Here is an 11,137-nt window from a genome sequence, read left to right as displayed (position 1 = left end):
CCGCAGCGGCCCCTTCGGGGACATCGCGGGAGACCTGACGAGCTCCTTAGCAGAGGTGGGCTGGCGGGCACAGGGGAGTCCGCCGGGTGCCTGACCCCGCGGGGTGTACGCTGCATCTGCCAGGACGCGGGCGGCAACGCGGGAAAGGCGCCGCCGGCCCCGCCTCCCGCGGTCCCTCCGCTTTGGCGCGAACCTTCAGTTCCAGCGCTCGCCGCCGCCGCCAGCATGGCCCCGCCGCGCCCGCAGGTGAGCGCTGCCCGCCGGGCTCGCCGTAAGGCCGCGGGAGAGGTCGCTGCTGCTGCGGAGAGGGGAGGAGGCTGTGGTGCTCGCCGCCGCTCCCGTGGCGCTCCGGGGTCTTGCGAACCTGGGCAAGCCGGACTGAGCTGCGCTGCAGAAGGCCGGTGGGGGGGGGGGGGGGGGGTGTCTTTAGGTTGGGCACCCCAAGGAGAGCGACGTCGGGGAAGCCCCACCACTCGGACCCGCAGCTCCGGGTCTCCTGCCCCGCCGCGGTGCTCGGGTCGCACGTGCGTGGCGCTGCCCTTGCCCGCCTTAGTGGAGTGGGGAACTCGGCTTGAGAGCCGCGCTCGGCGGGGGGCTGGCGGCCGGGAGCCATGCGCCCATCGCCCCCGCCTCGCCGAGGGCGCTGGCCGGTGGTGGGGCGGTGTTGCGGGGAGCGGCCCCGCGCGGCACGGACGGGACGGGCGGAAGGAGCATAGGGGTGGGCCCGGCCGCGTGTGTGCAGGGCGGCACCATTTTAGCGGGAGGCAGGAGCGGCGCTGGCCGGGACGGGTGTGTTTGCCGCCCCTGGCTAGCCCGGGGCACCCGGGCCGGGCTGCTCCGCGCCTGAGGCCCCCCCGGAGCGGCCGGACCGCGCACTGGCCCCGGCTGCGCGCACCCTCAGCCGCGGCGGGCGGCACCAAAACCCGCCTCTTTTGTGTCTGGGGTGGCCGGGCCGCACTTCGGTGCTCGGCGGAACTGTGGAGCGAAAAGCCGCAAGCCGAGCGGTGCTGAGGAGGGGACGGAGGGCTCCAGGTTGGCCCGGGCAGCTGCTGCTCAACCCCGTGTGTCGGGCGTTCGGCCCGGCCGGTGGGCCCGTGAAGCTCCCCCGCTCATAACCCGGCAGTACCTCAGTGTGGGTGCTGCTCCCCGGCCTCGCTGCCAGCCAGCCGCGGGGGATAAAATGGGTCACTACCACTAGAAACATCTCCTGGGAAAGGAAAACCTGAAGCCCACAAAATAAAGTCTTCTAAATCGGTGGCAAAATGAACAAACCAGCAAGCTGCTTTGTGTAGAACGGTTGTTTCAAATCTGTGGGTAGGATTCTTTGGCCCTTCCTTAAGAGCTGCAGAGTATTTTAGTGTTTGCCTCAAAGTGCAAGTAATAAGTGAGTCAAAGTAGATTTCTAGGTACTTTTCGTGTACTTGCCCTTTTTCCATCACTGGCTATGATGACTGGGGAATGGCATGATTTATATGTTTATTTCCACTTGCCTGTGTGCATAAAAAGAGTATTCTTAAATACTGAATGAAATTCATCTGCAACAATGATCAGAACTGTATCAGAGTAAAAACTATTATCATTCCTAAAGTAGAGATTTATTTCAAAACTGATGCTTGTTTTCTGACTTGCATTCAAGGTTGCTAAACATCCTAAAATGTTCAAACTTCCTAAGCTTCAGTACAAAGGTATTTTAAAAAGCTACTGTGCTGCAGTAGGTCTCTTCTTAATGGTGTTGCTGTTGTCCTTTTGTAGCGTCGTTCTGGAAGGAGAAACTTCACAACCTTTCGAAATACGAAACTGATTCCCATGGAAACATCCTCATCCTCTGATGACAGTTGTGACAGTTTTGGTTCTGATAATTTTGCAAATACAGTAAGTACAGTACAAGAACAAATAAGATAATATGTGCTGGACTAGTAAAGATTGCAAAAATGTAGAGCTAATAATGTAAGACTACTTGCTCTGCTTATGTTTTTGTATAGTAGTTATAAACCTGTGCTATATGCTGTAATTTCTTTTCACTCTTTACATGTGCTTTTAGATGGTAATTTTTGGAAATAGATTAGCTATCAATTCTGGCCTTTGGTATGTCACCTAACCTGATGTACCTGGTAATTTACAGCTGTGGTTCCAAAACCCCTTGTGAAATGCCTTAACTTTTTTTTCTTTATTAAAAAGCTATTTGCTTGTACAGCACGTATAAATGTTAAAAATTTTCTGTACAACTTAAAGGATATGTTCTTTTTGTAGAAATGCAAATTTAGGTCCGATATTAATGAAGAACTGGCAAAAATATTTCATGAAGCCTCTGATGATGAATCTTTCTGTGGCTTTTCAGAAAATGAAGTTCAAGATGCATTGGTAAGACAGTTGATTTTTGTTTGCTATTATTTAAATTCTTACACATTCTTAATTGGAGAATAATGCCAGCTTCAGCTCGAAGTTCACTGTTTCAGAAGGAAGCATCATTTCATTTAGTAGACAGTCCAAGCCACCAAAGTTTAGTTTTCTTTTTGTCTCCATGAAAAGCACTCAAGAAATGGAGATTTAAAAACATGCCATATGTATTTTGAAATGTACCGCTTATACCTGTCCTTGCTGGATGTTGCTCTGTTGAAGCCTAACATTTCTGGTTTCCTCAATATGAAATGTTAGGCTAGCCCATGGACTCCAGCAAGCCTCAGAAAAATTCCTGTGTGTCTTGACATGCAGTGTCTTGACCTCCACTCTGGCAGCATAACAGGGAATGCTGAGCATCTGTCAGCAGTAGAGAAATAGTCATAGGTAGTGAAATCTGCCTTCCTGCTTTTCCCTGACATCCGTTTTATTGCTTAAAAAGATCAATAGTTGGATTCAGAAGAGAAACTGAAGTAGTACCACATTTGGCAAAACCAGGTTCATCATAACTTCAGCTGATGCTGAGAAATTACTAGAAAAGAAAAATGGCTAATTGGAAGAAATTACATCTGAGTTAAAACACAATTGTAAAGAGGGTAAGTAGGAGACAAAGCTGGAGTAGATAAATACAAAAAAAGTCAGCAACTACACATAATGTACAATCAGAATCACATACCTGCTTAATTAAAACCCTGTAAATTAAAATGGCCATTTGATGTCCATTCTTACTGCTGATCAAAGACTGTCTTGTTGTGTCTAAAAAGAAAAATCAAAGCCCATTGCATAATGAGCTTTTAACTAAATTATGTCCTCACTGAACCATTGGTTCTTGGGAAATTTGTAAGCAAAACATCAGAATTTGAAGATCAGAAAAGACTGGGATTTTATTCATAATTATTTCATTGGTTGGCTCTAGAAGGAAGTGTCCTTTTTTTGTCATTGATGTGGTGAGATGACTGTACTTGACAGCTTACAGAATTGGGTTTGACCTCGTGCAGACAACTGCATAGTGGCTTTTTTACAGCCAAATGCTATATGTAGCAAAATGGAGCCCTTTAAAGGCAGTTCTCTTTCTCATACACACAAACTGTTTTTGCTATTAGACCTACAAGTGAGAGCTAATACTGCTGCAAATACTTTTCTCTCTTTTCTGGTGTGTTTGGCACAACTATGTGGGTCTCCCTGAGAGGTTTTTATCCCTGTATCCCCTCTCCTTTCCTCCCACTCCAAAATACACTAGGACTGGGTGTCTGGATTTCAGCAAGGTAGCCTCTTAAACTACTCCTAGACAAAATGTTGTCCACTGTATTTAACTGCAGAGCAACTCCCCTGGATTTACATGCTTCCATTTTGGTTTGTTAACAGAAATTGGAATCAGATTCAGATGAGAATGATGCAAGTGCTGAAAGTGAGATTGATCAGAGAGGGCAGAAATGCTCTGTTCCTCTGAAAGTAGCCATGAAGTTTCCACCTCGAAGATCAGAGAGGAGGAAGGGTGGCATGGAACCTGTTCCTGAAACACCAATGCCTGCTCTAGATTCAGACTCTGACACTGAAGAAAATGGTGCTATGTTTTTAGAAAAAAGAGCTTTAAACATAAAGGAAAACAAAGCAATGGCAAGTACTCTCTGTCTTCCTGTGGACTGGCCCTTTCCCTCCCCTCTTTTCGACTCTTGGGGGACCTCTGTTTAAATTCACCGTAATGGAAATCATGTGAATGCATTGAAATGAATTTGCATTCCTAAAATATAAATCTGATACTTTATATTTACTGGCATATGAAAATCCGTAGGCTGCAAGCCTAACGACATAATAAGTTTTGAGCATTTCCAAATTACTTGCAGTCACTAAAACATAAATAAGACATAAATGCAAAGAGTTGAAGAATGACTGCATTTCCTATAAGTAATTGTACTTTTAGCCAATTGCCCTAGTAGTCTGTAATAGCACATAAATACCCTTTTAAAGCTCTGCTTCATTTTTCTCTCTCTTGTTAGCTTGCAAAACTAATGGCTGAGTTGCAAAATGTTTCTGGTATCTTTGGTGGGAGAAAATCGTTGCCAGCTGTCAGTCATGTGAGTATAAACTTACTAGATTTGCATTCAGATTTCTAAGAGTCAAATATATTACAAAGCAGGATTCTCAATGTAAAAACGTAATAAACTGTGCAGAATCAAAGTCCAGTTAGAATTTTATTGCTTCCTAAAATGGGTATCCTAATTGTGTAATTCTCTTTTGATTTGCCATGGTACAAAGCAGAACAGATTAATTTATAAAGGTTAAGTGTCTCCACAGGCCAGTAAAACCAAACGAGGTGCTGTGTAAATATGTGTTTATACAAAGGCTGGAGATAAGGGAGGGCAGCTCAGACCTGAATATTCTGTGAGTCTGGAGCCTTGAAAAACACCTGGCATTAAGCCCAACTTTTAAGAAGGTTGGGTTGTGAATCAGCAGTGTAATGAATTTTACTGTTGATGTATTTGTAATTTGGGTGAAGAGTAGAACAACCCTGGAAATCACAGCTCCTCACAGACACGGGTTCTGCTGCTTTTGGCTCTTCTCAGTGACTAGCAGAATCCCTAACATGAACTTGCTTAGGATCTTCTTACCTTTGGTTTTCTGACTGGGACAGGGATAGACATGTCTTTGGAAAAGATGAGAGGAAGGCATCTTTAGGGGAGGAATTAAGTGTAGGGTCAGGAACTATCTGTGTTGTCACCTGTTTCATTAGGGGCTTTTAAACATTAGCAGGGACCAAAGCGACTTCCAAGGCGTTCACTGCCCAAATGTGCCTTGAGGAGGAACCCAGACCGGAGTTCTCGGCCTCACACAAGGTCCAGGTCCTTGATTGAAGGCCCTCCTACTGTTGCACCAGAAGAGGAAGAAGATGACCCGTATATCTTGGTGAGAAGAAGAAAGATGTCTGATGAATACCTGGAGGTATGATGAAGATCTAGTTCTCCTAGGGTGAGGGTGGTTTTGTATGAAGTTTTCCCTTCAAGAAAATAGCAATTCATAGAGAGTTGATGAGGTTTATCAGTATGCCATGGCCTTAGAAGAATTAAAAAAAAAAAAAAAAGGGCATTTTATATATGCTCTCCATTTCCCCTTCCTTGTCCTTGAAAAATCACTTCCTCTTGCACTCCAGCAGGAGTGAAGCAAGACCAGTAGCACCACTGCACCCTGAGGGGGACAGATCAAGTAAAGGTGCTAAAGCTTCATCCATATCGTGTGTCTGTACGAAGTTTTGTTACATCTTGCTTAAATATATAGTGGGTGTTTGAGACTTCAGCATTGCTATGAAGATCCTTGCTTTTGTAGAGTTTTTGCTGAAACTAATACTGCAAGTATTGTGTCTTTGCTGTTCAGCATGAAGCCCGTACTCCCAGGAGGGGTCACCGTGGTGCTATGGCTTTTCCACACGTTGTGCGCCCAGTTGAGGACATAACAGCAGAAGAGCTGGATAATATCTGTGGATCTGCAAGTGAAAAAGTATATAACAGGGCCTTGGTAAGTATATTCCAGCTTTGTGAAATGTGTACTTAGTGAAGTAATTTTTTTTTGTTATTCTGTGTTTGTGTTTTAGCATCAAATAGGTTATGCTCCCTCTCACTGAGAGAAAGGATGTGATTTTTGGGAGAAATATCTCTGGGATCTTGAACTGTCCTTTCTTATTTTTGCCTGAATTTGTAGAATGGCCCTTACCAAGCCAATTAGCTTGGTTTCACTCTGGAACAACTGTAATACCTAAGTGATTACCAGACACTGAAGATGCAGTGTCAAAACAGTCTTGGTTCAAACTTGCAAGGTGGCTTTCTGTTTCAGGATAAGCACTGATAGCTGCCAAAGAGATTTTTTTCAATGCTTTTTTTCCCCCTATCTAAAATGCCATCTTAAATGTCTCGTTTGTTTTTTTGTGTTCTAGGGATCCACCTGTCATCAGTGTCGCCAGAAAACCATAGACACCAAGACAAATTGTCGTAACCCTGAGTGCGTGGGAGTGCGGGGCCAGTTCTGCGGGCCCTGCCTCCGCAACAGATACGGGGAGGATGTCAGAGCAGCACTGCTGGACCCGGTAGGACAGTGCTCAGTGCTGGCTTTTGGTGCTTGACTTCCACAGACAGGGCTGTTGGTCACATGCAGCAGTGGTTTTAGCGACTGCTTACAGTGCTGTAATACATCATGCACTTGTGGCATGTGAATAACCCTGAATCACAGAACTGCATTGTGTAGAACTTGTTGTATTTACTACTTCTGTAGTTTTAATTGCAGGAGTCAAGTATGAGAACAGAGCAGCGGCAAAAATGTTCTTGTGTTTGAGTATCAAAATAGTGTTCTCTTTATCTCTGCATTAGTGCTTAATGCCTTAGGGAAAAGGAACTGTATTGTGGACAGTGCTGCTGCTGTGGGCTGTGATGTAGGAGTTAAAACAGAGTGGAATGCTTCCTGTAGTTATGTGCAAGGCAGGCAATGGAGAGCTTAATCCCCTACAGACTGAGGAATTGGTACTCTTGGACTGGTTTAGACGACTTTATGCAGTGCTGATGTTCACTGCAGAACTCAGTGTGTAGCAGGGCTCTCTCCTAAGTGAGTGTGAGTTACATCTGGCATAGCATCTCAGCTAAAAGGGCTTCTTGTTGTCTCTCTTCTGTATAGACATGGAGGTGCCCCCCATGTCGTGGAATCTGCAACTGTAGCTTCTGCAGACAGCGAGATGGCCGATGTGCCACCGGTGTCCTGGTCTATCTGGCCAAGTACCACGGCTTTGACAATGTCCATGCCTACTTAAAGAGGTGAGTGTGCCATTGTGTCAGTGATGTGATTGCATTAAGTGGGTTAAGCATCTCAAAAGTGGGAGGGAAAAGATGTCCACATCCTAGTTCGTCAGGTAAATCTCAAGATTACTCTGTGTTGCCTCCAGAATCTGAGATTTTGCCCTGTGATTTTTCTGATAACACTGAATTTTACCTGAAACGAGTGATATATTCACTCTGCCTTTTAGCTCTCAACCTCAGTGTGTATTGTCAGGGCTTCCACTAATTGGTTCAAAGAGTTTTCAGTGTTTTGCTGCAAGCTGACTCATGTTTTTACTTGCCTTTCAGTCTGAAACAAGAACTTGGAATGGAAGACTGAAGCTGTGACTGCCTTTAAATTACATATTCTTTCACCAACATAATAATATTGCCTGCAGTGAATTGTTTAATCAAATGAGATTACAAAGTGCCTTCTCTGCTTCCCTTTCCTTTTGGGTAAAAAAGGATAAAAACCTTTCATTTATTACAGCATAAATCATACTTGGGAAAGCTGTTTAGTGCAGGTCTTCACCCACAGGCCGTTGTTTTCAGAAAACTTTGCAAATCAGATAGCATCAGTCCTTTTATTCATGATATTAACTTCTTTTTTTTCTTCCTGAAAGGAGATGGGGCTTTAAGCCATCAGTTTCACTCATGCAGCAATCTATGCTGCAGGTTTACTTATCCTCCAAAATTGGTTACAAAAAGATTGAGATGCTCTGAAAAACTTGGGGTGGTTTTCTCCACAGAACAAAGCACCCAACTTCTGCAATAAAGGCACTTCATGATCAAATGGAATTGTAGAATCCTCTGAAACAACAGCATGTTCTTAAGTTCAAAAAGGAAGCTCTGTAAGTCACAGCTGAGCAGTCTCCAAGCACTAATATTTGGTTTTATAGAGTACTAAAAGTTCACACTGGCCATTTCAAGGGAGATTCTTTGAATTAAAAAATGCAGTAGATGCTGTTTGACGTGGCACTTTGTGTGCTCAGATGAGAGAAGGCCACTGCTGAAAGCTTCCACAGCACTAGCATTGCCTACTGGTGACAGTGATGGGAATGTACTGGTATACATTGTGTAGTGACCACTGTCTAAAACAGAATGTTCCGTGTGGTAAGTTACTGTTTTGGTGGACTCTCTTTTCCCTGTTCCTGCTGCAGTCGCAGAACTGCTTTGCAGAGTCAGCAGTGGTCCTGGGGAAGAGGGATACCTCCAGACCAGGGCTTGGTCAAGTAGAGGGTTGGCAGTTCGTGTGGCTGTTGGCCATCTTTGAGTGGATGAAAGGTGGTAACTTGTTTAGTTTGGTTATCAGGAAAACAGGCAATGAATGTTTCTGTATCTGGCTCTTTGTGATTGTGGAAGGTTCTTTCACATGACATTTGTGAAATGTAAGTACAGCAGAAACGGAGCTGAAGAATTCTGATACGCTGAGCACATAGAGGTCTCCTGTACTCTGTTGTAAAAAAGAAGGTGCCATGCAAGTTGTATCCAGAGAACCATAAACTGTGTAAATGTGCTTAGTTTTGTTATGGAAACTACTGTGTAAGCTTTGTATAAGGTTTAGAATGTAATGCTATAAATAATGTACAGTTGAACAGTAGAAGAATCACCTTGGGTTTATACTTCTGTGCCTGTGCAGTATTTGCACTGTGTATACAAAATGATCCATAGTTCGTACCTTTCTGGGAATTGCATCAGTATGTGTGGCAGGGGAAGAGAGAGGAATTTAGAAACAACAGATATTTATGTCTCAGACTTGCAGTTCTGTTTCATAAATCATCTCTCCTATTGAAAATCTCTTGTCCTCTCTTTGTCTGTTTTTATAGTGTGAATAGCTGTGCAATCTGAGGTGTGGAGAGTGCTCTTCCCTCTAGGTACATTTTGTGAAGAAGGAACTCATTTTAGAAATACTTGTTCTGACAGATAAAAGTGGTTGGGTTTTTTTTTTCCTCCTAATTGCTTGGCTTGCCTTCTGATTGCTAGAGTGTGAAAGTACTGTGCTAAAAGCAGACCCTTGTGTTATATTACAGAGACTGCTGTATTTAGATTTCCTCAGATCTACACTGTTCTGTACAAAATTCTTTATTTTGAAAATAAAAAATTTCAATTTTAGAATATTTTTGTCTCTGAACTGGTTTTAAAAAGCTGTTAGAGCTGTACTTCTCTTTTACCACTTTCAGGTGAACTTATACTGCAAAGTAAAGGACTTGGTTGTTCCCATGATACCTGGGGGATCAGTGGGACTCTGCCATCTTATCTCTGGCTCTGTGTTCCTGAATCAGGCTTGCTCTGATATTCATGCTGCTTGGAGTGAATTGTTCAGTACCTGGTGACTAAATGGTGATGGTCAGAATACAGAGTGATTAGTTCAGGCTTAACAGAGACTCTAGGTTGATGTGCTGTGTGCTTTACTCTTCTGCTTTTTCTCTACTTGTTTTTAAACCAGATGCCTAGATCCTGAGTTGACAAGGATGAGCATCAAATTTTGGACATGAGTTGGAGTAATGTGTGTGCCATTTAAATTTATTTATTTATTTATTCTTTTACGAACAAGCTCTTAAATAGCCTCTCAGGAGCTCTTTCTTGGAGCAGAAAATTCCCTGAGGGGCCTTGATTGCATTCTGATAGTGAAGACACTTGTGCTGCTCTTGTGCCCTGGGTCTAGAGACAGGAGTTGCATGAGGCTGTGGCAGAAGGTTACACAAAAAGCTGTAACCTTCTGTAGTGAGAAGAAATGGAAAAGAAGTGATCCAGCAGAGTGACTGAGCTGTCCCAGATACTCTTTACTGGTAAAATCCTCACCTTGTTACTCTCACCTAAAAGCTATCTTTAGATGTGCCTGTCATCACAGTGCTCGTGATGTGAGAATAAATTCATATTTATGAATTGTGGAGGATGTTAGTTTGTCTAATGTGATGATTTTGAGGTGTCTCAATACCCCACTTTCCCCAGGCCCCTCTACCACAGTTACTTAAAAGTGCTGTTGATGTGGACCTGAAATACAGTTTTTACGAGCTCACAATTTATAAGTGCAGTGAATGAGCAGCAGTTTAGGAAACTGGAGAGGAAAAGGTCCTGTCAGCTTTAAAAACCAAAGATGCATGGACAGAGAGTATCACTGTGTAAGGAAGAACAAAAGAATAAAGCTCATGTGTGAGGTAGAATGACTACTGATTTATAATTGAAAAAGGCTGCATGAGTTGACATTCCCTCACTACTCAGCTTTAGAGCCAGGTGATCTTGTGCATAGGTCTGAAAAAACTTTTTTAACCTGATTATATAATAATTTAGAATGACTTTATATTACATGCTGATTAAATTGGTAATAAATTCCTAATTACCAGAAGATTTTCTTAGGCTGGTATCTACTAATATATATGTTGTTTGCTTTTTCCCCATTCCATTTGCTTTTTAATTTGGCCAAACATTGAAGCATTAGGTCTCTTCAAGTCTTGAGAAAAAATTTTTGTCTTCCTTAACAATTAAACTTTTTTTCATTATATGTAAGTTAAAAAAACAGCATGGCAGTGTTGCTTCACAGGCTGAAGCATACAGTAAACATTGCAGAGCAGCATGCTTGGCTACCTAACCAGTTATATTAGTGTAGGGATTGGAATATTAACTTTGGAAAGTACCCCTCTTCCTTCCTAGCCTCATGTGCTGATACACCTTTATTTTGACTGCCAGCAACCTAAAAATACATTTTGAAGAGAAAAGCACAGACACGATGGCAACATACCAAAGCATCATCATCATTTGCTTAGGAAGGCAAATGAAATGAAAAAGAGCAAAATGGTGGCGTCTGGTTAAAGAATGACTTGAAGCGTTTCAGGGTGAGGGAACTCAGCTGACTTTGAAACCATCTGTAATACACTGTTATCTGAAACTTTTGCCAAGAGTCACCCACTGACCTCTGCTGGCATCATCCAGTTTATTCTCTTCAGCCT

General features: G+C 43.5%; 1 protein-coding gene across 1 annotated transcript; it reads left to right on the top strand.

Annotated features, from left to right (window-relative positions):
• The first annotated feature begins 204 nt into the window (after positions 1-204).
• On the top strand, positions 205-9,307 carry CDCA7 (cell division cycle associated 7). Its single transcript, XM_036386270.2, has 10 exons — positions 205-246; positions 1,753-1,872; positions 2,251-2,361; positions 3,763-4,014; positions 4,395-4,472; positions 5,146-5,337; positions 5,767-5,907; positions 6,323-6,472; positions 7,054-7,190; positions 7,500-9,307. Exons 1-10 carry the CDS (start codon positions 226-228, stop codon positions 7,528-7,530), a joined length of 1,233 nt encoding a protein of 410 aa, XP_036242163.1. The 5' UTR covers positions 205-225; the 3' UTR covers positions 7,531-9,307.
• Positions 9,308-11,137: the final 1,830 nt, after the last annotated feature.

Source organism: Molothrus ater, chromosome 7 (genome assembly GCF_012460135.2).
Source record: "Molothrus ater isolate BHLD 08-10-18 breed brown headed cowbird chromosome 7, BPBGC_Mater_1.1, whole genome shotgun sequence".
NCBI classification, from domain to species: Eukaryota; Metazoa; Chordata; class Aves; order Passeriformes; family Icteridae; genus Molothrus; species Molothrus ater.
The sequence above is the reverse complement of the archived record's forward strand: the minus strand, read 5'-3'. Positions and strand labels throughout refer to the sequence as shown.